This window comes from Corticium candelabrum, chromosome 1 (genome assembly GCF_963422355.1).
Source record: "Corticium candelabrum chromosome 1, ooCorCand1.1, whole genome shotgun sequence".
Taxonomy (NCBI): domain Eukaryota; kingdom Metazoa; phylum Porifera; class Homoscleromorpha; order Homosclerophorida; family Plakinidae; genus Corticium; species Corticium candelabrum.
The window spans coordinates 13,872,271-13,895,296 of NC_085085.1; the positions used below are offsets into that span (position 1 = coordinate 13,872,271).

General features: G+C 40.4%; 3 protein-coding genes across 4 annotated transcripts; 2 read left to right on the forward strand and 1 right to left on the reverse strand.

Moving 5' to 3' along the window:
• The first annotated feature begins 529 nt into the window (after window positions 1-529).
• On the forward strand, window positions 530-5,046 carry LOC134185250 (uncharacterized). Of its 2 annotated transcripts, XM_062653039.1 has the most exons (5): window positions 530-624; window positions 2,795-4,034; window positions 4,490-4,548; window positions 4,605-4,670; window positions 4,725-5,046. In XM_062653039.1, exons 2-5 carry the CDS (start codon window positions 2,846-2,848, stop codon window positions 4,893-4,895), a joined length of 1,485 nt encoding a protein of 494 aa, XP_062509023.1. In that variant the 5' UTR covers window positions 530-624; window positions 2,795-2,845; the 3' UTR covers window positions 4,896-5,046. The 2 variants fall into 2 exon arrangements, with proteins under 2 accessions (XP_062509023.1, XP_062509017.1); XM_062653033.1 differs by lacking the exon at window positions 530-624 and having other exon boundaries at window positions 2,708-4,034; window positions 4,739-4,910.
• An 848-nt stretch (window positions 5,047-5,894) lies between these two features.
• LOC134197763 (uncharacterized) lies at window positions 5,895-10,213 on the reverse strand. Its single transcript, XM_062667117.1, has 7 exons — window positions 10,085-10,213; window positions 9,955-10,019; window positions 7,568-7,590; window positions 6,960-7,503; window positions 6,382-6,897; window positions 6,224-6,312; window positions 5,895-6,163 (listed from the first exon to the last, which is right to left on the reverse strand). Exons 1-7 carry the CDS (start codon window positions 10,189-10,191, stop codon window positions 6,041-6,043), a joined length of 1,467 nt encoding a protein of 488 aa, XP_062523101.1. The 5' UTR covers window positions 10,192-10,213; the 3' UTR covers window positions 5,895-6,040.
• Window positions 10,214-10,533: 320 nt separating this feature from the next.
• On the forward strand, window positions 10,534-22,881 carry LOC134197755 (BCAS3 microtubule associated cell migration factor-like). The gene is made up of 19 exons (XM_062667109.1): window positions 10,534-10,612; window positions 10,679-10,736; window positions 16,677-16,761; window positions 16,832-16,899; window positions 16,954-17,041; window positions 17,103-17,160; window positions 18,174-18,296; window positions 18,358-18,434; window positions 18,488-18,564; window positions 19,232-19,405; window positions 19,468-19,536; window positions 19,895-19,989; window positions 20,050-20,185; window positions 20,569-20,662; window positions 20,716-20,814; window positions 20,969-21,289; window positions 21,350-21,503; window positions 21,567-21,640; window positions 21,867-22,881. Exons 1-19 carry the CDS (start codon window positions 10,560-10,562, stop codon window positions 22,532-22,534), a joined length of 2,571 nt encoding a protein of 856 aa, XP_062523093.1. The 5' UTR covers window positions 10,534-10,559; the 3' UTR covers window positions 22,535-22,881.
• The last annotated feature ends 145 nt before the right edge of the window (window positions 22,882-23,026 follow it).

A 23,026-nucleotide genomic window follows, 5' to 3' on the forward strand; every position in this document is an offset into this window, starting at 1 on the left:
ACCAGTCGTTCGAGTTCGTCACTAATTCGCTATGCATTGACTCTACTTGCACGCATCTGTCGCGGTGCGATTGACAGGCTTCTAAACCAGCTGACCTGTTGTCAATTGAGGCTTCTTCTACTGAGTAAAGAAGCGCCTGCAGCATTTCATAATGACCGGCAATGAATCTGGCGTGTCTGTTTACTACAACAAAGAACACTAACAACATCTAGACGAAACTGTAGGCATTCCCGCGGGACACCGGTCACTAGCGATATCGATCGAACAGCTCTGCGTACACAACAGGGTGTAATCGGTGCTCAAAGCATAATCTAAGTGGTGTTGTCACGTGATGGCAAACATGAGAAGAAAAATTCTAGACACCAATTGAAAAATACATGCACATGACGGTCGGTCATCTTGTTGTTAGACCAAAACCGGGAATGAACAAACCCTACTACTTTGTAATATATCTAGAGCTCCAGCTCGCATTTCCTAGTCAATATTGCTTTGTCTGTCTAGACGTAGGAAGGGCGGTCTTGTTTCTTTCTTTAGCATATTGTTTATACATATTCAGAGGGTGGATAGCAAAAGTTGGAACAAAAGTATAACGTGTAAAGCCATGCCACCAAAACGTTACAGCAGGTGCGTGTTTTCTTAGTGTGTAGTATTATTCAAGTCAATTAATTGAAATATTTCTTTTCCCTAAAAGGAAAGTATGATATGGTTTCATTAATATAATACAACTATTCATGTAAATACATTATATGTTATATTGTTAGGCTCTGTCACCTGTGCTCAACAAGATCACTCTGGTCTGTAAGATCTGTTGCAAGCACCAGAAACAAAACTGCTCAGAGGTGCTTAATTTTAATTAATTAATAGATGATCAGGGCTATCTAAGCAGAAGACATGACTTTCCAAGAAAGTACTATTTTTGTAACTACTGCAGGTTGTAATGACCTAAGTATGTCCATCCACACCATGCATGTACTGTGCCCAGAATGTCCCAGGACCTGGAACTACATACTGTCTCAAACTGTGTCAAACCACTACTGGCACATGTCATGTCTCCACTTGCAAGCTGCTGTGCTTTGTCAACTTCTCAATATTATCCAATAAGACAAACACCTGTCTTATTGATGTTACTGTCCTGATGATGTAAAATCAACAGGAAGCCTCTAGGTTCCCCAGGTTGCACCACCTAAAATAATGGCCATCGACCCTGGAATATCTGTGTGCACTGTGCCCAAACCTTCCACGATGATGCATTCAAGCCATCAGTGTCCAACAGAGGCACATGTCATGTCTTCACTTTCAAGTCATGATTTGTCTACCTTCTCAATAGGTTTCCTGTTGATGTTACCATTACCAGAATAGTGACAATAGGAAGACAGGTGCTTGCCTTGTTATTACTATTATGTTGTGCTCAACCAGTTCAGGCTGGTTTGTAAGGATGACTGTAACCACCAAACCCTGCTGCAGAGGTGCCTAGACCATCATGACTGTCTAAACAGAAGACACAACTTTATGTCGGATCCAAGTGGATCTGTGCACTTGGATCCATGCAGGAATCACTGTTTTCTGTTAGTGCTGCAATTGTGATATAATTTGTCCCTAAACCCCTCCATGGTGGATAGGAGGGGTCTTTACGGCATCAAGGCACCCACCAACGGAACAGGTAAAGCCCAGTTAGGTACAAGTCTTCATATAGTATCAATGACTAGACAAATCAGCACAGACTTGAGATTATATACATACATATACAACAATAGTATAATGCATAAACAACAACACCATGCAAGCTTCAATCAAGCGCGGAGACATAACACAGTGGCCGCACACTGTTGAAAACTAGGACATCAAGTGGATTGGGAAAGGTGCAAAACTCACTACAGAACGAGGATACTATCAAAGAAGAGTAAAAGAGGCTATATCGATAAGAGAAAGTAGGCATAGCATGAATCAGGATGTTGGACTTAATGTAGTTAATTAATGATTGGTGGTCACAGTTTGTGACATAACAGGAAAACATATTTAAAAACTAGATATAACAACAAACAGTAGTCAATCACAGTTATACCGGATTGAAAACCACCTTCGGGTTGAAACGAGAGTTACATTCTGTCTTAATCATTTAGTACCATGGATTATTTCTCTCTCGATATTGAGTATCATACAAAAGGCTAGGCTATCACCATGCATGCAAAAAGCATTTACCCTAGGGACTCTTTATCTTACTGTTTCCTCTAGACTTGTCATAAACTAGTCTACTATCCATGTATGTTATAATTAGGAAAAACATTGATTCAATATTAATTTTAACATTACATAATATTATATATTAATATAATATACTGTTAGAATTACTTTTGAACCTTCTCTGCTTTACTTCTTGTTGTGTGGTTACAGCAGACTCGTTTGATGACGTTACACACAAGCTGATCCAGTATAATTAAATGTTCATCCAGTATTCCTAGCTCCTAGGGATCGACCTTGCCTACTCTGCAAAAAACAATACAATTACAGTATACATACTGCTCAAAGTATAGATGATATGACAAATGTTGCCTACCATGACCAATTACAAAACATTGTGTGATGCAGATGGAATGCCAGAAATGGTGAAAAAGCAAATTTGTGAAAAAAATAGGTTGATATTCAATGTTAGTAGACCTCGTGATATGTTGCTATTAGCGATCACTTGCTTTCATTGCTCGATGATCATATGCAGAGTAAACACGCCATTTTGTCCAAGCAGTTGCTGTGCGAACATCCGGGTACGTATTCATTTATTATCCATTTCTATCCACAGGCTCCGTCTCCAGGTTTGAGGACTAGATACAGCTGTACTTATTTTAGGACAATGTCTAACAAACGACGTGCTCGTCGATCAGAACGAATGCACACGAGCGACGACGAGAGAGCGAGAATACGTTGCCGTCGTAGACGGCGCCGAAATCGTCTCTTCCACGCTTCTCTCGACACGGGCATCGCACAGCGATTAGCGAAGGGAAGCTCAGACGGATCTGCTGACACCGAAACTGCTCTAGACTATCTAGAGAACGCTTGCTGTGGTGATAACAGCAGCTCTGGAGAGGAAATGGACGTAGCAAAGAAACTCTCGTCGCTTAATGTGAACGTTGAGGACGGATTTAGTCGTTTTCACGATGATTGGCCTGCCTTGTGTGATATGAAATCGATTCCTGGTGGTGTGTTGTCAGAGAGCGAGGCTATCAGCGGATCTGTGTCGTGGAGAGCTGGTCGGAAAAAGAGACGAAAATGCAGGACTACGAAAGCGAGTGAAGTGAGATTTCGTCAGAAAAGGAAATTACCTCCATCGGACATAGCGTTGGCTGACGGCGTGGGAAAGAAATGGAAGAAAATGTCACCGTTTGTGAGTTGTAGTCTTGAGTCGACAGACTCGTACACACAAGATGATCCCTATTTCAGTGTACTGGATAGAGGTCAGTCTGAAAACGGCCAATTCACTCATTCACAGTCTGCTACAGTCACACAGAAATTGTCTGACACTGAAACCTTGAGCATTGGGATGTTTCCTACACTGACAGAAAAAGCTGTTGCTCACTTTGCTTGTAGACTTCGAGTGAAAAATGCAATTTCTATCTCACAATGTCCAACTAAGAGCACTTGTTTGAGACGACGATGTCTAGATCAGGCAAACAGCAGTGATGACGATTCAGTTTTTGTTAATCCTCCATCTCCACAACCCGACATGTCGGCTGGTTCCCTCGCTATGTTGTGTTCATTTTCCAATTTTACTCTGCCTGACGTGGAAAATGAGAATTTGATGTGTAGTTGTCCTGATGAGAACGAGATGAGCGATGGAAGCATCGAGAAAGGTAGATCTTCTAGCTCTAGCAGTCTCAGTGATCATGAACAGACAGCCGATGAAAAGGGAAGAGATGGAGATGATGAGGAGAGTTCATTTGAACATAGTGCAAGAGTAATACCATGGTGGGATAAGGAAATGAGTGCAGCAATGAGTAGTGAAGATGATGAAGAATTTCAAGATCTAATGGATTCTGCACAGAGTCAGTTTTGTGTGTCTATCTGTCTGTTTGTTGGTCTGCCCAATATAATACTTATATTTCAATACAATACTGTATGTGGTCTAATTGGAGCAACCACTGATTCAGGAAGGGTTTTTGTTGGATAAAGTTGTTCAATGCTCTGTTCACTAGGAGTGAATGATAAGCTCCAAGACTTATTTTGCACTTGCTGTAACTATTAAATTGTAGTTTATTATATGAGTAGTGTATGCTTTTTTGTCTGTTTGTTTGTTGTTGTTCATAGCTGTATGTCGATTGCACCAGATCCCTGTTTTGAATGTATTATTAGTTTTATAGCTCCAGAGTCAGACAGTTGGTCAGTCTATCATCTGTCTATCTGCTTGTGCGTCTGTGTCTACACATTCGTCTCTCTGGCTACAAGAATTTTTGTAGAATACAAATACAAACTCTGCATGTAACAAATTTTGTGGTTCCAGGCTTACTAATAACTCGACCTTGTGTGAACAGCACTTCCTATGTCCCACAGACAAGACATGTAAACAGTGTGACTGTGACTTGCATTTTCCTAGTCTCATGTTGAACTCTTACTAGATGCGTGTATCAACAGAGTGTCTTTCAAGAAAAAAAGGCAGGTCGCTCTCTCCACCAACTAACTTGGTATGTGTAGAATAGATTTACCGTTTTCACAAATTAATTAATGTTGTTGATTAGCCATTCTGTGCCAGCATATCTCGTCCACTACCTCACTCAAATATTGGTAATCAGATCCTGCGTTCCATGGGATGGGTGCCTGGATGTGGGCTTGGAGCTCGCAGTGATGGCATCTTGGAACCAGTCATGCCAATCAGGAGACCCAAAGGTAGAGGACTTGGTCACAGCTAAGACTTGTAATGTGGACTAGCCAGTTTTCCAAATATAGTTTTTAGTGCATCATATACAGCATGTCAGCATACCTCACTTGGCATGCTTGCAAGTGCAGTATGGTATATACTACAAACGTGTACATGTTCACTTCCTAACGAATGAAATACAATGTTCCAAATTTGTGTACAAATGCACACACACACACACACACACACACACACACACACACACACACACACACACACACACACACACACACACACACACACACCACCACCACCACCACCACCACCACCACCACCACCACCACATGTATGCACAGCACAGTCCACTATGGCTTAGTAAATTTCATTCCTCAGTGTTCACAGTAATGAAAGCAGGTGATACTTTACTGCATATCTCAATATGCAAATGCAAGAAAGCTGGAATGAATCATCATTAGACAAACATTAATAGACAAAACATTAATTAAGGGAGCAAAATAACTTCCATCTCATAGTGGCCCTGTTTTTCTCATGCCTGCCATAATTCAGATAAAGTTCAACCTGGTGGTCTCAAGAAGTCTTGACTTCTACTCACAATGGAATGCAAACAGTGACAAATCACACTGGTGCATTATTGATTGTCTGGAGTTTCTGGGTATTCTGGGCAAGTCATTTGATACACACAAACAGGCATATCCCCAACAAGAATTACTAGATGGTTCCATGCCTGACAAGGAACATATTTCTGTGATCTCAAACCAGCTACTGTGCTGAGGTACAGGGTTGTTTAACCTGGTCCTCTAATGGCTTTTATAATATTGGCTAACCCTTACATATTTGATTAGTTGGTGGGGGTCACCTGACCCTTGCTAAATTAAACTCAAGGCCCAGTATGCATACTGTAACTCTTCCTGGTACACTAACAATGCATATTAGTGAGTCTAATAATAACACCCAAGGACAGAGTAGTCTACCTCTAATCAACCACAGTAGCAAGGAGTAGAGCACAGGTGTTCTGATTTGCATACTTACTTTTTAAATTAACATGCTTCTCACTACGACCACCTGTGAATTCAGCATGACACGTTCCAGCACTTATTACTGTACTCTGCAATAAACTCTAGCTCAATATTTAATGACAACAGGCTGCTCCCAGACCACTTAATAATAACAATTAATTTACAACAATGTTTGCTCTCTTAGTGGTGATCTTGATCTTGATCTTGATCTGTCCCGTGATCCAAGCCATTCTGTTTCAGGCAATCGGGAGGAAGAACGTCCATGTCTGGTTGCATCTGTTGCCTAACATCAGGACATACATGCACAGCAATCACCCTAATACTTATGAAACGCAGTACCTACCTCTTCAGCAGGAAGAATGCCTAAAGCACCACTTGGCAGTCCTGAATTTTCAGCGTTAACAGAATCATTAATTGTGGGCACTTCAGACTCTAATCCACACATACAATTTTCCAGTGTGTTACAAATAATTTAGTGTACAAAAATCATTAGCTAGAAACCTGGAAGATCATCTTGTGGTTCTCCAGTTGTCTCTTCCAGACAACTTAAATCAGTTGTCGGAGCCATCTGCATGTTTGAATCTTCCTCCAGTAATTGAAGAGGATCTGTAACTTGTGCATCACTGCCTGTATCTCCAACAAATGACTCCATATCAAGTTCTCCTAAAATTTGAACTGGGGCCTCCAAGCCATCAACATCATCAGATGGCAACAATCCAAAAGTGAGTGAATTCTCCAAACTGGCATCTTCACCAGGTTCAACAAACTGATCAATTTGAAAAGGTGTTGAGTTTCTTGTATTACCAGGAGTTAAATTGCTTTCTTCTTCTGGCTCATAGGAAAGCACTTCTTGTTCTTGTTCATCGTCACTGTCCGAGCCACTTGCACTGCTGCTACCACTGTCACTCTCACTACTGCTTCCCACAGGACTTACCGGAAGCTTCTCTATTACTTGTAGCTCTGGGTGCTCAGAATTGGACTGTAGTTGATTTTTAGCACTTACAGTCTCTAGTTCACCTTCAAAAACATTTCAACAAATGTACAACCAGCGATATTGTGTGAAACAGCTGAAAGTGTACTTTGTGCTTCTTGAACAGCTACTTCACTTTGTGAAGACAGAGGTAAATGTTCTGTATCAGCATTAATCTCGGGTTCTGTGACTTCTTCCATTGTGCGATTAGGAGAAGGAAGAGATTGGCTTTCTGGAAAAAACACAGTTTCCATACCGTCTTGTTTGCCTGATTTAGGAATTCCAAGAGGAGTCGTGGTTGCACCAGCTGGTAGAGTGACATGCTTAACAGGACTTCTTCCCGGACTACGAAGTGGACTGGGTAAACTGGGTGGGTGAATGCTGCCAAGACGACCAAGAGATGGGCTTAAAAGTGGAGATGGTTGCTGTGGAGTGGAAGCAACCGTCATTGGTGGTTGTGATTGTTGCAGACTAAGCTGCAACAAAGCCGTTGGTCTGTGGGATTGTTGCTGTTGCAAATGAGATGGTGATACATTTACTGTTGAAGCCACTGAAACATGAGGTGAAACCACTAAAGCAGTAGTTTCTACTGAAACTACTTGCTGATGTAAACGAGCAAGCACTGGTCTTTTAGGTTCAGTCGCTTTTACATCCTACCATACAGAACAACTAAATATATAATTAGATGCATATTTAAACTGCCACTTATCAACATACCATTTGCTGGTGACTGTCAGTGACTTGAACAACCATAAAAGACAGAATAAGTTAGTTTACTGACAGCAAAGATAGCATCAATATCCACAGCAGATATAATAGAAAAGTACACACAGATGCTCAAGCAACACAAGAACACACAGATTCCTACTAGTTTTAGTAGTCTAATATACAGAACGAAACAGTGCAATTCAAAGCACATTGCAACTTCTAGAATTTGTGGTACATCAGAAAAAGCTTAGCACAGACATTCATAATGGGCAAATTTAATGATGCACATAATCGTTAAACTAAACAAAATGTTTTGAAAGCACTTATTCAAACATAGCACATTACTTAGTTAAGTTAATTTTCTGAGCATTTAAGCAATGGTGCACTTCTTTCATACCTAAGCACTCTTGTACAGTAGAACTTCGCTAATCTGAATCCTAGCTAATTCGAATTACCTTTAGCGCCTTGCCTCCTGTACCCAGATTATAATAGGAATTCTAAGGCAGCTTGATCCAAGTTGCTGCCGCATTGCAGCAGTTATCCAGTCTTCAGCAAATGCATGTATCTGACCTGACCGTCACAGTACGTCAAGTATGTAGTCATTGCAGCTATATCATTTACCACAAACACGACACAAGATGAAGACATATGTAAATGCCCAGTGGTCTGGGCGTCTAAGGCTAGGTCCAGACCTCCCAACGGTAAGCATTTTGTAATCCAAACAATCTGAACAGGGCGTGGCATGGTGCTGTTCAGATTAGCGAGGTTCTACTGTACTAATGGATCTCATTGCAAATTGTCATACATTGTCATCTGATGTTACAATCAAAAGAACATTGTTGAACAAAGACAACTATTAGTCTAAATAAATTTCACAACGGCAGCAGTCAGAAATGGTGAAAAAGATAGCAGGCACTGCATTCAGTTTATTAGCAAGCACTACTAGCCTTGTGTACAACCATTCTTAGTGTCAAGCTGCCTAAGAAAATCCTTGTGCAGAGGCAGATACAGAAAATCCTTGCTGAATTTGGCATGGTCTCTTGATGTTATGCAGTATGCTTTGTGATAATTTTATTTGCAAAGCTGACAAATACAAACAAACAAAAGAAACCAAACTGTACCTATACAGACAGTACAGTGTGGTTCCTATGTATGTATTTGTCAGCTTTGCAAATAAAACTATCACAAAGCAAATTGCATAACATCAAGAGACCATGCCAAATCCAGCAATATTTAATAGGCAGTATGCAGTTGTCTAATTAACTCTGCAGCCTATTGCATTCTCTCAAAGGGACTCAACTTCAAATTTACCGATTCCTTTATTCTCAAGCTTGTTCCTCTGTGTATGTAATAAAACCAAAATAGCTCTAACACAGCTCACGTACAATGAAAGTTCCGGGGGGAGAGGGGGGAAAGGGGATGGTAATGCCTTGGTGCACAATCAAATGGGCATGACTTTAATTGGGTTTGAAGTTCAGTACAACAAATGCACAAGGCAGATAGATTACCGTATGTAGTTCTACTGTGCATGCGTACCCAGAAAATCATCCCATAACTCAAGAACAAAGCTTTTTTATCTGGCAAATCCACAAATAAAATCTAACAAAACATCTTACCTGTAGAAGCCCTTTATGTTGTTACAATCTACCATGCAAGCTAGTAGATACAGCGAAAACAGACAGACAGACAGAAGACAGACAGAAGACAGACAGAAGACAGACAGACAGACAGACAGACAGACAGACAGACAGACAGACAGAGAAACCATTTTGAGTTTGTCTGTTACTGGAGGAAACATATAGCTGTAATTGTGCAGAAAGCTAATGCCGGAGTGATACTAGAAGAATTGAAGAGGATAACAGGAGGTCGGGAAGATGGGGTTATGGGTGAACATTTGTATGTACAATGTAGTGTTCACTAATTCATTAGTTACATATACAGTTTAGTTGTAGTTTAATTAAGGTAGCTAATTAAGACTCTTTGTGTCTGATGTATATGGAATAGGTGGTTTTAGTCTTTTTAAGTTTGAGACAGAGACATTGTCACAAAAATTATTAATTGTATATTTAGTGTTTGCAATTGTGCTTAAATTGTATTGAAATAAATGAAGACAGACAGACAGACAGACAGACAAACAGACAGACACTCACACACACACACGCACGCACACACACACATACACACACATCCAAATTTTAATTTTAGATAGAGCTCTAGCTACTATGACACCGGTCTAGTAGATACCAGTTCCTAGAATGACATCAAGTTACTGTGATGCTGCAGTATCTTTTCTACCGTAGGCCTAGTAGTCTCTAGACTGTCAGTCAGAATAACACACAATAGTCTATAAAGTCAACCGAAGCAGACATATTATAAAATATATATAATTTCCTCACCTGGCACCCACTTAAACACTTTAAGCGAACACGTTGGCGGACCAACTTTCACCCATTTTTTTTCCCTAGTAAGGAAAGCGTCTCTAGTTTTCACGATGACTGTGTTAAATTGCACTAAGATCCTCCTCACCAGCGCCTGACTTTGTCAACAGCTTGCATAACACGTCGGATATCATCTTTAGCTCGACTACGTGTCTCTAAAGCACCTCGGGAAGCGAAAGAAGACCGAGTTGCCATTTCAGTCGTTGATATTAATTGCCGTAAGGTTCTGTAATATTCTTAGCACAAAGTGTACGGTTTTCATTCAATTGTGTATATTGTGTATTGTGTGTGTGTGTGTGTGTGTGTGTGTGTGTGTGTGTGTGTGTGTGTGTGTGTGTGTGTGTGTGTGTGTGTGTGTGTGTGTGTGTGTACATGTGTGTGTGTGTGTGTCAGAAAACAAATTACAGATACAGTTGAAAACAAGTTGCACAATTACACGTACAATCACAGAAAGCGGTACACTGTAATATGTTTTGTACATGTCCATGTACCAAGAATCCACGGTCTGGTTGCCGAGGCAGAGTCTAGTTGAAATTAATTTTTGTAGTCTTGACGGTCATCTGATGAGTTGTGGACATCGCAGTCGCGGAGCAACCATCAGTCCCGAGTCACCTCCGTAAGTTGAATCGTTTTGTACGTATGTACGTTTTCGTTCTTTGTCTAACTTATTGTTAATTGTTAGAGACAAGTCATACTTCGCCATCGACGCTGTAAAAGGACTCCTTCAAGCCGTTCAACAGGTTCCAACACTATGCTTTTAGAGTAAACGTTACTGAAACTAACATTGTGTACAAGTCGAGTGAATGGCGAGAACTGTGCGATGACGTCATGTGAGGGGCGTGTTCCTAGTAGTGTTCAGCTCATCTCTGATTCTCACTGCATATGAGATGAGATGAGTTATTTATTTACCCGGGGAATATTACTGTTCAGTCAAAGACTGGTCTTCTACAGTATCCTGCAGCATCAAACAGACACAACGCCTAATACACATAACAACAGCAAATGTCTAAGATTACAGTACTAAGGATTAACACGATTACACTAAACACATTTCAGTTGACTTATACATACATTTAAACGACGCAAGAGAATTGGCTCTTATCACACACTCCGGCAAACTGTTCCACAGCTTACATCCACTAAAGCTTAGTGCTCTCTTTAAAAAGTTTCTCCTTGGTGAAGGACAGAGAAGTCTTTGAATATTCCTTGTTGACCGTTTACATAGACTATATCAACTGCAGAAAGTGCTTTTCATGTAGAACAGACAGCTGTCGTGGCTACATCTGTAAGTCATAACAGCCGAGAAGGTCAGTCTGTCTTTAAGTCTCGGTAGGTTTAGAGATGCAAATAACTCAGTGTTCTTGTCCAACGAGGAGAATTTGTGATGATTCTAGCAGCGTAACCCTCAACAAGCTTTAACTTTTTTAAAACAGACTTACCACAGTTCATCCACGCTACAGAACTGTACTCGAGGATTGGTCGGACTAGTGATTTGAAGAATATAATTTTGTCATGCCTGGACAGTATATGATTGGACAGTCTCAGTAGACAAAGTCTCTGATAAGCTCGTCCACAGACATAGTCAACGTGTGCTCGCCAGGTTAAATGCTCATCAATCACTACTCCAAGGTAATTGTAATGGTGGACACGTTCAATTACATGACCATTAATCATCACTCTGCAACTTTCAGGTAAATTAGCACCTCTAGACTTCCTGATAGCAAAAAATTTGGTCTTAGTAAGATTGAGTTGTAGTTTGTTATGGTTGAACCACTCTTCAGACCCAAGTCCTCATTAATTAATGTGGATTGCATCTTTCACAGACAGCACTTGCATAGATAGACGTGTCATCAGCAAACAGATTGCAAGAGGACATACGGATGACATCAAGCAGGTCATTAATATACAGTGAAACAAGTAAAGTTCCCAGCACAGAACCTTGGGGAACTCCCTTTTCACAAGGAAACCAAGTAGATTTCATTTAGTCAAAACTGACTCTTAGGAATCTATTTTGAAGATTACTACTGAACCAGTTCAGAGAAGAGGAATCCACTTCTAGTAACGAGAGTTTCTTTATCAGAATAGTATGGTCAATAGAATTGAAATCTTTACGTCAAGAAATACCACTATCGATATCTTGTTAAGATCAAGGTTAGATAACTACTTATTGACAGAATGAGCCAGAACATCCTTGGTGCTATGAGATGAGCGAAAAACAGTTTGATTGAAAGCACGAGAGAAGGTCATTCTCAATGAGATTCGATTGCAGTTGTCGTTTCACAAGACGCGCCATCACTTTGGAAACAACAGGAAGCAAAGCAATGGGACGATAATTATTAGCTGATTTCATTGAACCACACTTATGTATAGGTGTCACATTACCTATTTTCCAATCACTTGGTACTGTAGCAGTTTCAATCGACTAGTTAAATATTGTGGATAATGGAGTTGTAATAACAGCTGCAGCAATTTTCAAGAATTTGGAGGATAGGTTATCAGGACCACTGCTTTGTAGCTGTCCAAACTGAGCAGTTCCTTCCACACAATTAATTAACGGAGCTTGAGGTTGAAGAATGAAGTCGTGAGAACTGAAGCAGCTGCAAAATGACATCATAGCTAGATGCTTCTGCTCTACTCGAATTTGATAAATCATCAGAACGTTGCGAAAGGGAAGTTACAGAAGTGCTTGATGTAATAACAGAGGCAAAAAGGTCTCTTATCTCTTCAATACTGATGGCCACTGGTGGGCAGGACTGAGATTTACGTTTTGTCACATAATCCATAGCCCTCCAGTACTGCCTTGCAGATAGAGGATTATTTAGAAGGTTTTGAAGTAGTTAGATTTGGTGACATGAATTTGGTGGGTGACAGAATTTCGTTTTGCCTTGTAACTTTGCCAAGTGCTAGTAGACTTGTCCCACAAAGCCTGTTTATAAAGACGATTGCGTAGAAACATTTCTTGACGTATACTAGATGTTATCCAAGGGAATTCAAGAGTTGTTTCTTTTTTCTCATAGGAGCATATCTATTTAGTACTGACAAAAAGGTTGTTTTCCAGAACATTCAAATGGAATCAACATCACAACAACTATCAAGAAGATGCCAAGGTTGATTTGATAGATCTTGCAGAAACTTTGTTCTGTTTAAAGTTTTTTAAACTCCTAGCCCAAGTATAAGGACATACATGTAGCTGGCCGGTGTTGAAAAATGTTGAAAACCAGATGATGATCAGAAATGGAGGTAGAAACTGACCCAGCTGACACAATTGATTTCTGGATGGTCACACGGGATGACACAATGACTGGCTAATCAGGCAAATAGCGAGTTTTACGATGACGTTGTTGATTTGAAAATGGTTGGCTATGTTGTAAAATTTTGGGAGATTTGGTAGTTGGCAAGACTGTAGTAGATTTCGATGGGTTGATGAAGAGAATCTATAGGACAATCTTAAGTATTCAGTACTCATGCCGGGCACATCTGCTGGAAGCTTGGGGCCAGTTTTCTTTATACTACTTCTATGCTTTGGGATTGGCTCAAGAAAGCAAGCTATACAGAATATGGTTTTTATCATGAGCTTGGTTTTCTGGTTTTTTTATTACATATAACCCCCTCTAATAGCCTTTTCACACGAGCTTCTTTCCAAACTATGGACACTGCAATCACTGAATAATTGGTCAGGTACATGTTGCCCACATTAAACTAAATTGATATTACTTTATAAATTACAATGGCATTTTAAGCATCCTCACCAAGTGTCTTTGAAATTGTAATGCAAAGTTCTTTGTAATATGTATCAGCTAGAAGAAGCTGATTTGAAGTAGCATATTGTCTACTACTTGACAATGAATTAACATAAATTTCTATTAAGATGTGAATGTGTTTGTATGTGTACGTGTGTGTACGTGTACGTGTGTGTGTGTGTGTGTACGTAAGTGTGTGGTGTGATAGCTCAGTTGGTTAGTGAGTCATTCTATGGAGTGATTACATCGGGGACCTTGCAGGGTTGCAGGTTCAAGTCACAGTGATGGCAAGTTATGGCATAATTTCCTTGGGCAAGAAACTTACACACAATTGCCTCTCTCGACTCAGGAGTATAAATGAGTACCTGGTCTTTGACTGGGGTGGCAAAAGGCCTCCGACTGCGACAAAGTCCATCAGCCGCTGGGGTCTGGGTGGGACTTCGAGTGCCCACACCACAGTTGGTGTTGCAGTTGGTGCTCCTGCGAGCACCCGGCCAGGCTCCAGGAGATTGCTTAGCACGGCCCATAGCTCCTGCTTAGTGCACAGGAACCCAGCCATCTGGCTGGGGCAGGGGCATTCCGTTTAACGGCAGCTCCTTATCCTGTTTGCCATTTTTTACGTGTACGTGTGTGTGTGTGTGTGTGTGTGTGTGTGTGTGTGTGTGTGTGTGTGTGTGTGTGTGTGTGTGTGTGTGTGTGTACATGTGTGTGTGTACATGTGTGTGTGTGCATGACTGGTGCTGTAAAGTTATGGCAACACTCCTGGGTGCAGACAATCTGTTACCAATTATAATTTTGATGTAAAGTAGCATATTGTCTACTACTTGACAATGAATTAACATAAAGCACTATTAATATATGAATGGGTGTTTATTGAAACAATAGAATGCATCATTTGCATTATGGGGCCATGGATCAAGTTAGGAGGTAACTGATATTGTGCTGCATGAGTTATCTGTCAGCTGTTTATTGAGATTTACTTATGCCCACTATCAGTCATTGTCAACTCTCTGCATGCCTTGATTGAGGGAAGTTTTGTGAGCATAACTATCACATCACACAAAACTTTATCACAGTAAGTAAACTTCCCTCTGTCAACATCTGTTTTTGTACTTTGGCTATATTACCAGAACCTTGTTAGCACTCAAAACAGATTGTCACAGATGTAATTACTGTACAGTACTATTAGGTAATGTTGATTCTCTATCCAGTAACTGTTTATATTGTGTAGCGGGAGTGCCATGTAGGCAGAGAATGTGTAGTAGGCAGGGAATGTGTCTAGGCATAGTAGGGTGGTTATGAGGATGACGTGTCAACTAAGCTAAGTTGTAGGCTATGTTACGTAACACTTCTGCTACGTTGAAGGTACATACTTACTGAACATGTAATTTTAATTAGGTGAAAAAGCAAGCTGTGTCTCTGTATGTATGTATGTATGTATGTATGTATGTATGTATGTGGCTCAATTGGTTAGAGTGTGCAGTGGGAGATTGGCAACATCCGGGACCTTTGGGTCAGAGTTCAAGTGCGGGAGGGCCACATACATAAGTTCCCTTGGGCAAGGAACTAACATACAATTGCCTCTCTCCCAGTTCTGTCCAAGCAGCAAGTTTGAAGTTTGAAGTTTGAAGTGACTAAAGTACATATAGTGACTGTACATGTGAATAGTGGTAGATTGTAACAAGTAGCAAGTACTTAGCATCTGCGGTAACCTGGGCCCTAAGGGCTCTTGTAACAAAAAAAATGTATGTATGTGGCTTAATTGGTTAGAGTGTGCAGTTGGAGATTGGCAACATCCGGGACCTTTGGGTCAGAGTTTGAGTGCGGGAGGGCCACATACATAAGTTCCCTTGGGCAAGAAACTAACATACAATTGCCTCTCTCTTCGGAGTGTCAGGTTCTGTCCAAGAAGCAAAGAAGAAGTTACATATAGACAGTGACTGCTGATAGTGTTTCGATTGTATACTAGTATCGTAGAAAGTATCGTAGCAAGTACTTAGTAGTGTCTGCAGTAACCTGGGCCCTAAGGGTCCTTGTAACAAAAAAATGTATGTATGTATGTATGTATGTATGGACGTTTGTGTCTGTCTGTCTGTCAAATACATAAGTTTGTAAACATTTTACTTCACTAAAGCAAGGTGCTAACCTTTAACACGAATAGTATTTATGACCGACCGTAATAGTTCTGAAACATTGGGCATTATTTGAGCATGGAGCATTATTATTTGTAAGCACGAAGACTGTTGCATTGTTTGTGTGTGTGCAACAATGCAATACACTACACAAACAACACGAGCAAACTACCTAATCTAATCTTAGTCGTACTGGTATGTATCCTGGATACTTTTGCTTCACTTGAGTTGTATTCCTGGTCTGTTGCATTTGTTGAGTCTTCATCGTCATTTAGTGGTTCTATCTGGGTGCTCATTTTATTTCAAACGTACACATTGATAGACATGTATGCATATAACTGGGTTTGAATACTACCCCAGTTGGGCACTAATTGAGCATGGGGCATTATTATTTTATTATAGGGTCAACATGGGGCATTATTTGAGCATGGGCACTATTCGCGGAAATACAATAATACAAATATACTAAACAAGTAACATACATATACAACTATTAAAACTAAACCCACAAGGTATGAAGGGCTATGGGGTATCAAAGGCCACATTGCAAATGTCAACAATTCTATTCTGTCTGTCTATCATACTGTCTGTCTGACTGGTACCTAATGAACAGCATTTGGTGTTTTTGTTTCTGCCATGACTTCTAGTGGAGACCACAGATATGCCCCTGCATTAAGTGATTTTATGAAAGAATAACAACTATCTACATATTTGTCTTCTATTGGATAGTGTGTTACGTGGACATTGTGACGAACAACAACTAAATTGTTAATAATACATTCGTCTGATATTTATTTTACATTGTTAGGGTGTATCTAGTTCTCCAAAACAAGAAGACAAAGAACCAATTTTGTGGGTGAAATTTGAAGCGTTTCACACATCTGATAAACACAGTATGTTACATCGCATGCATGTGTTACAGTCGTAAGTTACAGCCAGTCGTCTGACATTGATTTTTGACAGGTGACCATTCGTCACCTTTCCTGCTGTTTGTTGGATATCTCAATAGCTTGCAGATATGGACTATTGATGTGCAGAACAATCACTTTCTGTGAGGTTGTGTTATGATGTTTGGTGGTGTTTAGACGGTGCACAGTGGACTGGCCAGTGAGGTTTTGTCTCTTCAGGAGCACGAAGTGAAACTTGCTTCTCTTGTGAGAAATCCTCGACAAGGTGATGGTGTTTAGGATGAGTGTTGCGTTTGATGCGTCACATCATTATGTATGTGGTGCAGATGACATTGATAAGTATGGTGACAGGAGGCCTCTTATAGCAATATGCCCATGTATCAGGTGTACTTTTTTGTGTTGGTTTGTTGGTATAGTTGTGTGTGTATGTACCAAAGTAAATGTTTTTATCAGTTTCTCTCTGTTTGTCCGTCTGTCTGTCTGTCTGTCTGTTTGTCTGTCTTTCTATCTGTCTGTCTATCTGTCTTTCTATTTATCACATATATTTGAACTTTTATCTATGATACATTTTGCAATGCAGGGTACTATCTTTCTATCTGTCTATCTGTCTGTCTGTCTATTTATCTGTCTGTCTATATGTCTGTCTATCTGTCTGTCTATCTGTCTGTTTGTCTGTCTGTCTGTCTGTCTGTCTGTCTTTTGGTCTGTCAAATACATATATTTCAAATCCAAAGAAATTTCCATCAAGAGCTTAAAAGCTAGTCTTTAAGTAAAGTTGCTCTAAATCAACAACAAACACTTTGGTCTGTCTGTTTGTCTGTCTGTCTGTTGGTCTGTCTGTCTGTCAATACATATATGTTCTTAAATGAACTATAGCACCAAAGCAATTGCTAATTTACGTGTCCATTACATCTAGTACATAAAAAAAACTGGCCAAAACTGCAAAAATAATGCACACTAGATATGCACGAAATACACATACACATTATGACTAGACAGAAGTACCTGTGGTCCCAGTCTCTAAATGTTTATGACTGTCTGCTGTTTGTCTGTCTGTCTGTCTGTCTGTCTGTCTGTCTGTCTGTCTGTCTGTCTGTCTGTCTGACTGTTGACATGTTGGCTGCAGCGTTTGTATAATGGCTGCAGCATTTGTGGTAGCTTGGACATGTGACTAAGCCTATATGTTCAATGTACAAAGACAATAGCAGTTAGGAGTTTGCAATTTACTAGTATGCTACAGACGAACAGCTTAATTACTGGCTGATATGATCATTTTTACTTCAATTTACAGTATTTATGGAATGTCTGTATCTTAATAGAACAATTTGTGTTTGTCTCTTTGTCTGTCTCTTTGTCTATCTGCTCGTCTTTTGTACATGATCTCTGTTTGTGAGTAGTCCTAAGAGGCGCAGGAGTTTAACAGTTAGTGGTGTAGTCTCATTTTACTCACTTCGTCGGGGCAATAAGGTCGAAGACCTTGTATTTCATGATGAAGTCTTGTCTCTGTCTTCAAATCCCAGGCATGTGATCTGCTTTAATGGTTTACTTAGTGACTCGTTGGCTTAAACTTTTACTTTCTAGGGTCCTAGTAGTGACTCTGCCCAAAGAGATTCATGTGTTTGAATCAGGGTCACTGCAGAGAAGGGTCTTGGTGTCAAGTTAGTTGTTTTGCAGCAAGTTTGCTATGTGGAGTGTTTAGTTCTTTGTTTAGAATGTTATCCATCACCGATATCTGGAGTGCAGCCTGTTGCACTTGGATCAAGATGGCTTGCATATGCTGACCGAAAGGTAAATACATGGCTGTTAGTGTACTGCACTGTGAGTAGCCTCACTAGCTTACCTCTTTGTTAGCATTTGCTGTATTACTCGTACCTACTTATTTAGTCATATGATTATACAGGAACTTGAGTATGGTCGTGTTTTCTAGCTAGTACCAGGGCTAATCGTTTCTGACTTGTGTTAATTAATACAACACAAATTGATGTAGTCTTAATGCAGGATGTGGGCACTGCAAAATGGGACTCATGTAGTGGTAGAAAGGACAACATTAGTGGGGACTCGGAAGCACAGTCATGATTATGCAGAAAGTATGACCAAGACATCCTGCACCTCATGGGCAAGGTGCTATTGGACACCCAGACTTTAGCAAGTTAGTTTATGTGCAATCTATGCGGCAGCATTTTTCAACCAATCGACTTTCTAGAGTAATCTGTAGACCAAGAGCAACCTCTAACCTCTAGTTCTATAAAACTCTTTCACCAGTAGAAATGTCAACATAAATACAGACATGCAGACAGATGACCAACAGACAGACGACCAACAGACAGACAAAAACTAATCTACTACCTGCCTGTGATGATTTATGGGACATAAACTTTGTACACGGAGTTGCTAGATGCACATTTCTTCGTTCTCTGCCTACAAAGCAAACTATGACTGATCGTGCCTGTTTTAGTTGACGTTTCATTATCAGTCTCATGGCGGAGTTGCCAGTGATGTAGCAGTGTCTTATGCTGCATCTGTGTTCAGTGCAGCATCACAAGGTATTTCATATATTACTGAACAGATGGGAAGACTGACTGGTGGATTTAGTCCTCCCAGAGAAGCTATGGACAAGACAGCAGTGCCTGTAATATTCTTAGATTTTTCTGTTGATTGTTTTATATGTCAAAGCTGCTGTATGTGTTATAGCAAAAACATTCAGATTCCATTGTTCCTGGAATAGTGTCTGTTGTTGATATTCAGAGAGTCGGTGAGAAGGTATTGTTGTTTGCTTGGTGCCAGTTATTGTTATGGCAGTTGAGAGTGCAAAGCTTTGTGTGCTTTGTGTATGGTGCATATGTGAATCCTCTGTGTGAGTGTGTGTGTGTGTGTGTGTGTGTGTGTGTGTGTGTGTGTGTGTGTGTGTGTGTGTGTGTGTGTGTGTGTGTGTGTGTCATGAATGCAAGCACACCCTACATTGCAGGCTTTATTTTTACCATTTGCATATATGATTGGGGCACACGTGCTTGCTTAAACAATTTTAGACTGTGACCTTTTGTCTGTGTCTGTCTGTCTGTCTGTCTGTTTATTTGAGTAAGAAATTATGAGTCCTCCTTTATCCCTCCTTTAATTACAGTTTAGTGTTGAGAAGCACAACGATGGTGAAGCTATCGTTTCTCATTTTGAAGCTCACAGAGGACAGCCAATCCAGGCAATGTCATTTGATCCAAGGTAAACAGAAGTCGTCACTTACCTACCTCTCTTTTGACCTTATAAAATATCATGTCTTAGTGGCCAGCTTATCATCACGGCCTGCAAGTTGGGACATGATTTCTACGTCTTTCGTCTTTTGCCACATCCTACCTGTCCATCACTTGGATCTGTTCATCATCTTTACATTCTCCACAGAGGAGAGACAACAGCAATAGTAAGTCAGTAATTGACTCTGTGGCTAAATCACATGTCTCATATGAAGTCAGAAAAATAGCATCATACACGAGTTATGCTTGAATGTTAGCTACAGTGCAGAAAAACCGTGATACTACTAATACATTGTGTTTGAATATTTCTATGGTAGTTGACCTAATCACATTACACGTTTGATCTTCGAAAGATTGACTGTGTTTTATTGTTACTTTCATTCAACATATTCAATGAAAGAGCTTTCAGTGTGTAACTGTTGCTGTGCTCACAGACTTTAGTTTGATTAATAATAGAAACAATAATAATGAGTCAGTAATAAATGAACGTGGATTCTATTATGTTGTGTTGTAGTTGAGGTTGTTGGTTATATGGCTAACATTTTTTCAGGTTCAAAATATTGCTTTTACGTTTGACAGTCGTTGGGTGGCTGTTTCGTCTTTGCGTGGTACAACACACGTCTTTCCCATTACTTCTTACGGAGGCAAGCTGGTGGCAATCTACACTTGTTGTCACTCGTTTGATGGATTGTTATAGGTCCAATCAGCAAACGAACACACACGGGAGTGAGAGTTGTCAATAGGTTGAGTCGATACCACACAAGTGCTGGGCTAACAGAGAATACATCTACTCATGGTGTGTGTGCATGTGTGTGTGTGTGTGTGTGTGTGTGTGTGTGTGTGTGTGTGTGTGTGTGTGTGTGTGTGTGTGTGTGTGTGTGTGTGTGTTAGGTATCGAATGTTTTCAGCATTTATGGTGACACTTAATTAACAGAATTTTATTCTATCAGAACCTTCTGTCTCCCTTTCTCAGTTGTCTCAGTCTTCAGCAGCAGCCGCTAATTCCAACATTTTTCTAAACGAAAATCCTTTACCAAAACCTATAACTGTTACGGCTTTGGCTAAGATTTACTGTCATCCCACTACCTCTACATCTACAGTGTCAGGTGGGTCACAAGACTCTAGCACGTCGTCGACGTTGGCTACTATTGCTAGCAGCACAGCCGGACTGATTTACTCTAGGGAGTCTATGCGTGTTGCTGCTACGTTTGCTTGCAGTGTGAAGCGGCATAGACGGTCTACCACTGAGGCAGCAAGTCCTCGGAAGCAGGGTCAGTCGTTTTTGATGCAAGTTGTTGATTGTTGAGTAAATACAATTATTTTTGTTTCAGTTCAGTCTCCAGTTGATTCACTGTTTTGTATTGGCCCTGATGGCATTTTGATGGAATATCACCTTGAGCCAATGGTTGAGAAAAACTCTCCAGATGTCCCTTCTAGTCCAATAGAACTGGATTGCCAGTTGGTGCAACAGTGGCAACTACAGAGGTACAGTACAGTACATGAGTAAGGGGTGATGTTGTTATACTTTTTGGCATGATTGCATTTTAGGCCAAAGAACTCACTTCCACTACCAATCTTGCTACCTCCAGACAGTCCTCTTCTGCTTGCTTGTCAAAGTGCTGGTATTAATCTCTATGTTTAGTTAGTTTTACACATAGATTGAACACTGATAGGGAACAGTTATTTATCTGAGAGGATAGATGCTTGTTATAAGTGATGCATGCGTAAGTTTCAGACTAACAAAAATGGCATGCTGGGGTGTTTGATACGTGTTGTAGAGTTCTGTTGGACTATTTGTGTAGCTTGCTGGTTGAGCTTGTGTTAATTCAGTTTTGTGTTTGGTTGAAGATTTGACTGCTCCAGCTGTACAAGTTGCTGAACCCAAAGACGACTCACAGAACACAAAGTGGTTGGCCAATATAGAGATTTACACTCATGAACCTCCAGCACGCCGCCTATGGATGGGTCCTCAGTTCAACTTTAAAACGTATAGAACAAGTTACTGTGAGGGTGGCTTGTCAGCGGAGGAGGAAGTTGCGGATTTGTGTGGAACAGGTGGCGCAATGATTCAGACAGCGGGAGAGGATGACATGGATCCGTCGTCTCTCGAGTTGGAAAGCCTGAACATGCAGCAACCGTCTGCTTCTATCCCAACACCTCAAAGAGGGACCCACCTACAGCACAGAGAGTCTGATATTGTTCTTGATGCAGGTCCCTGCAGCTTAGATCAAACACAATTAGAAATTTGTGGATCGTCACCAAATGACAAAGAGAAATACTCACAAAAGGAATTGAGCTTGAAAATGCAGAGAAATCTTGCCGATGCAATGGAGGACATCAACTTTGGTTCTGACTTAGACAACTTTGATGTATCAACCGGATTGCCATCAGCTTCTTCGCTTACAGTGACACCTGCTCCTGGTCCCTCTTTTCATTCGTCGTCAGCTCCTCATCATGCAATGCCCAGTCCTCCAAGGAGCAGCAGGAGGACGGATACAGACTCAATGTTAAAGTGACGTTTGTGTCCATATAATCGAGAAAGTCATTGTTTATAGGAAGATCTTGTGTTTGGACTGAGAATTGGGCCTTTTGCTTGTTCAAACATTGCTCTGTACAAAAGTTAAGGATCTACAATAAGGAAAGTACATTTTGTTTCATAACAAACATTGAAATGTAGATCATTTGGTTTGTGATTGTTTTCTAACAATTAATATTACATAATTAGAACTTAATCAACGTTCTATAAATACTCTTTCACCTTTAACCATCACCAACAGGTGTACAGTATTGAACGTTTATATCACTGAAAAATGTGTGGATGAGTAGAGACAACTGCTGTAATACGATGACAACAGGCTGAAATAGAGCTAGATCACAAAGAAATGAGAGATGTTACTGACTTCTTCCAATCTTCTCGGGTGGAGATATTTTACAGCGTGATTTCTCCTGAACTGAAGTATGTGCGGCGAAATTGTCAAATGATGCTCATCCTACTATACATAGATCTA

Bases quoted from the DNA above. Each gene is read 5' to 3' on its own strand.
- LOC134185250 (XM_062653033.1), top strand. From the start codon at position 2,708: ATGCAGAGTAAACACGCCATTTTGTCCAAGCAGTTGCTGTGCGAACAT. The intron at 4,549-4,604 runs GTAAACAGTGTG...AACTCTTACTAG, and splicing joins ATGTCCCACAGACAAGACAT to ATGCGTGTATCAACAGAGTG. The intron at 4,671-4,738 runs GTATGTGTAGAA...ATTCTGTGCCAG, and splicing joins TCTCTCCACCAACTAACTTG to CATATCTCGTCCACTACCTC.
- LOC134197763 (XM_062667117.1), bottom strand. From the start codon at position 10,191: ATGGCAACTCGGTCTTCTTTCGCTTCCCGAGGTGCTTTAGAGACACGT. The intron at 6,898-6,959 runs GTACACTTTCAG...ATGTTTTTGAAG, and splicing joins AGCTGTTCAAGAAGCACAAA to GTGAACTAGAGACTGTAAGT. The intron at 6,313-6,381 runs GTTTCTAGCTAA...TGTGTGGATTAG, and splicing joins ACCACAAGATGATCTTCCAG to AGTCTGAAGTGCCCACAATT.
- LOC134197755 (XM_062667109.1), top strand. From the start codon at position 10,560: ATGAGTTGTGGACATCGCAGTCGCGGAGCAACCATCAGTCCCGAGTCA. The intron at 18,565-19,231 runs GTAAATACATGG...TGCCTGTTTTAG, and splicing joins TTGCATATGCTGACCGAAAG to TTGACGTTTCATTATCAGTC. The intron at 20,663-20,715 runs GCAAGCTGGTGG...GGATTGTTATAG, and splicing joins TCCCATTACTTCTTACGGAG to GTCCAATCAGCAAACGAACA.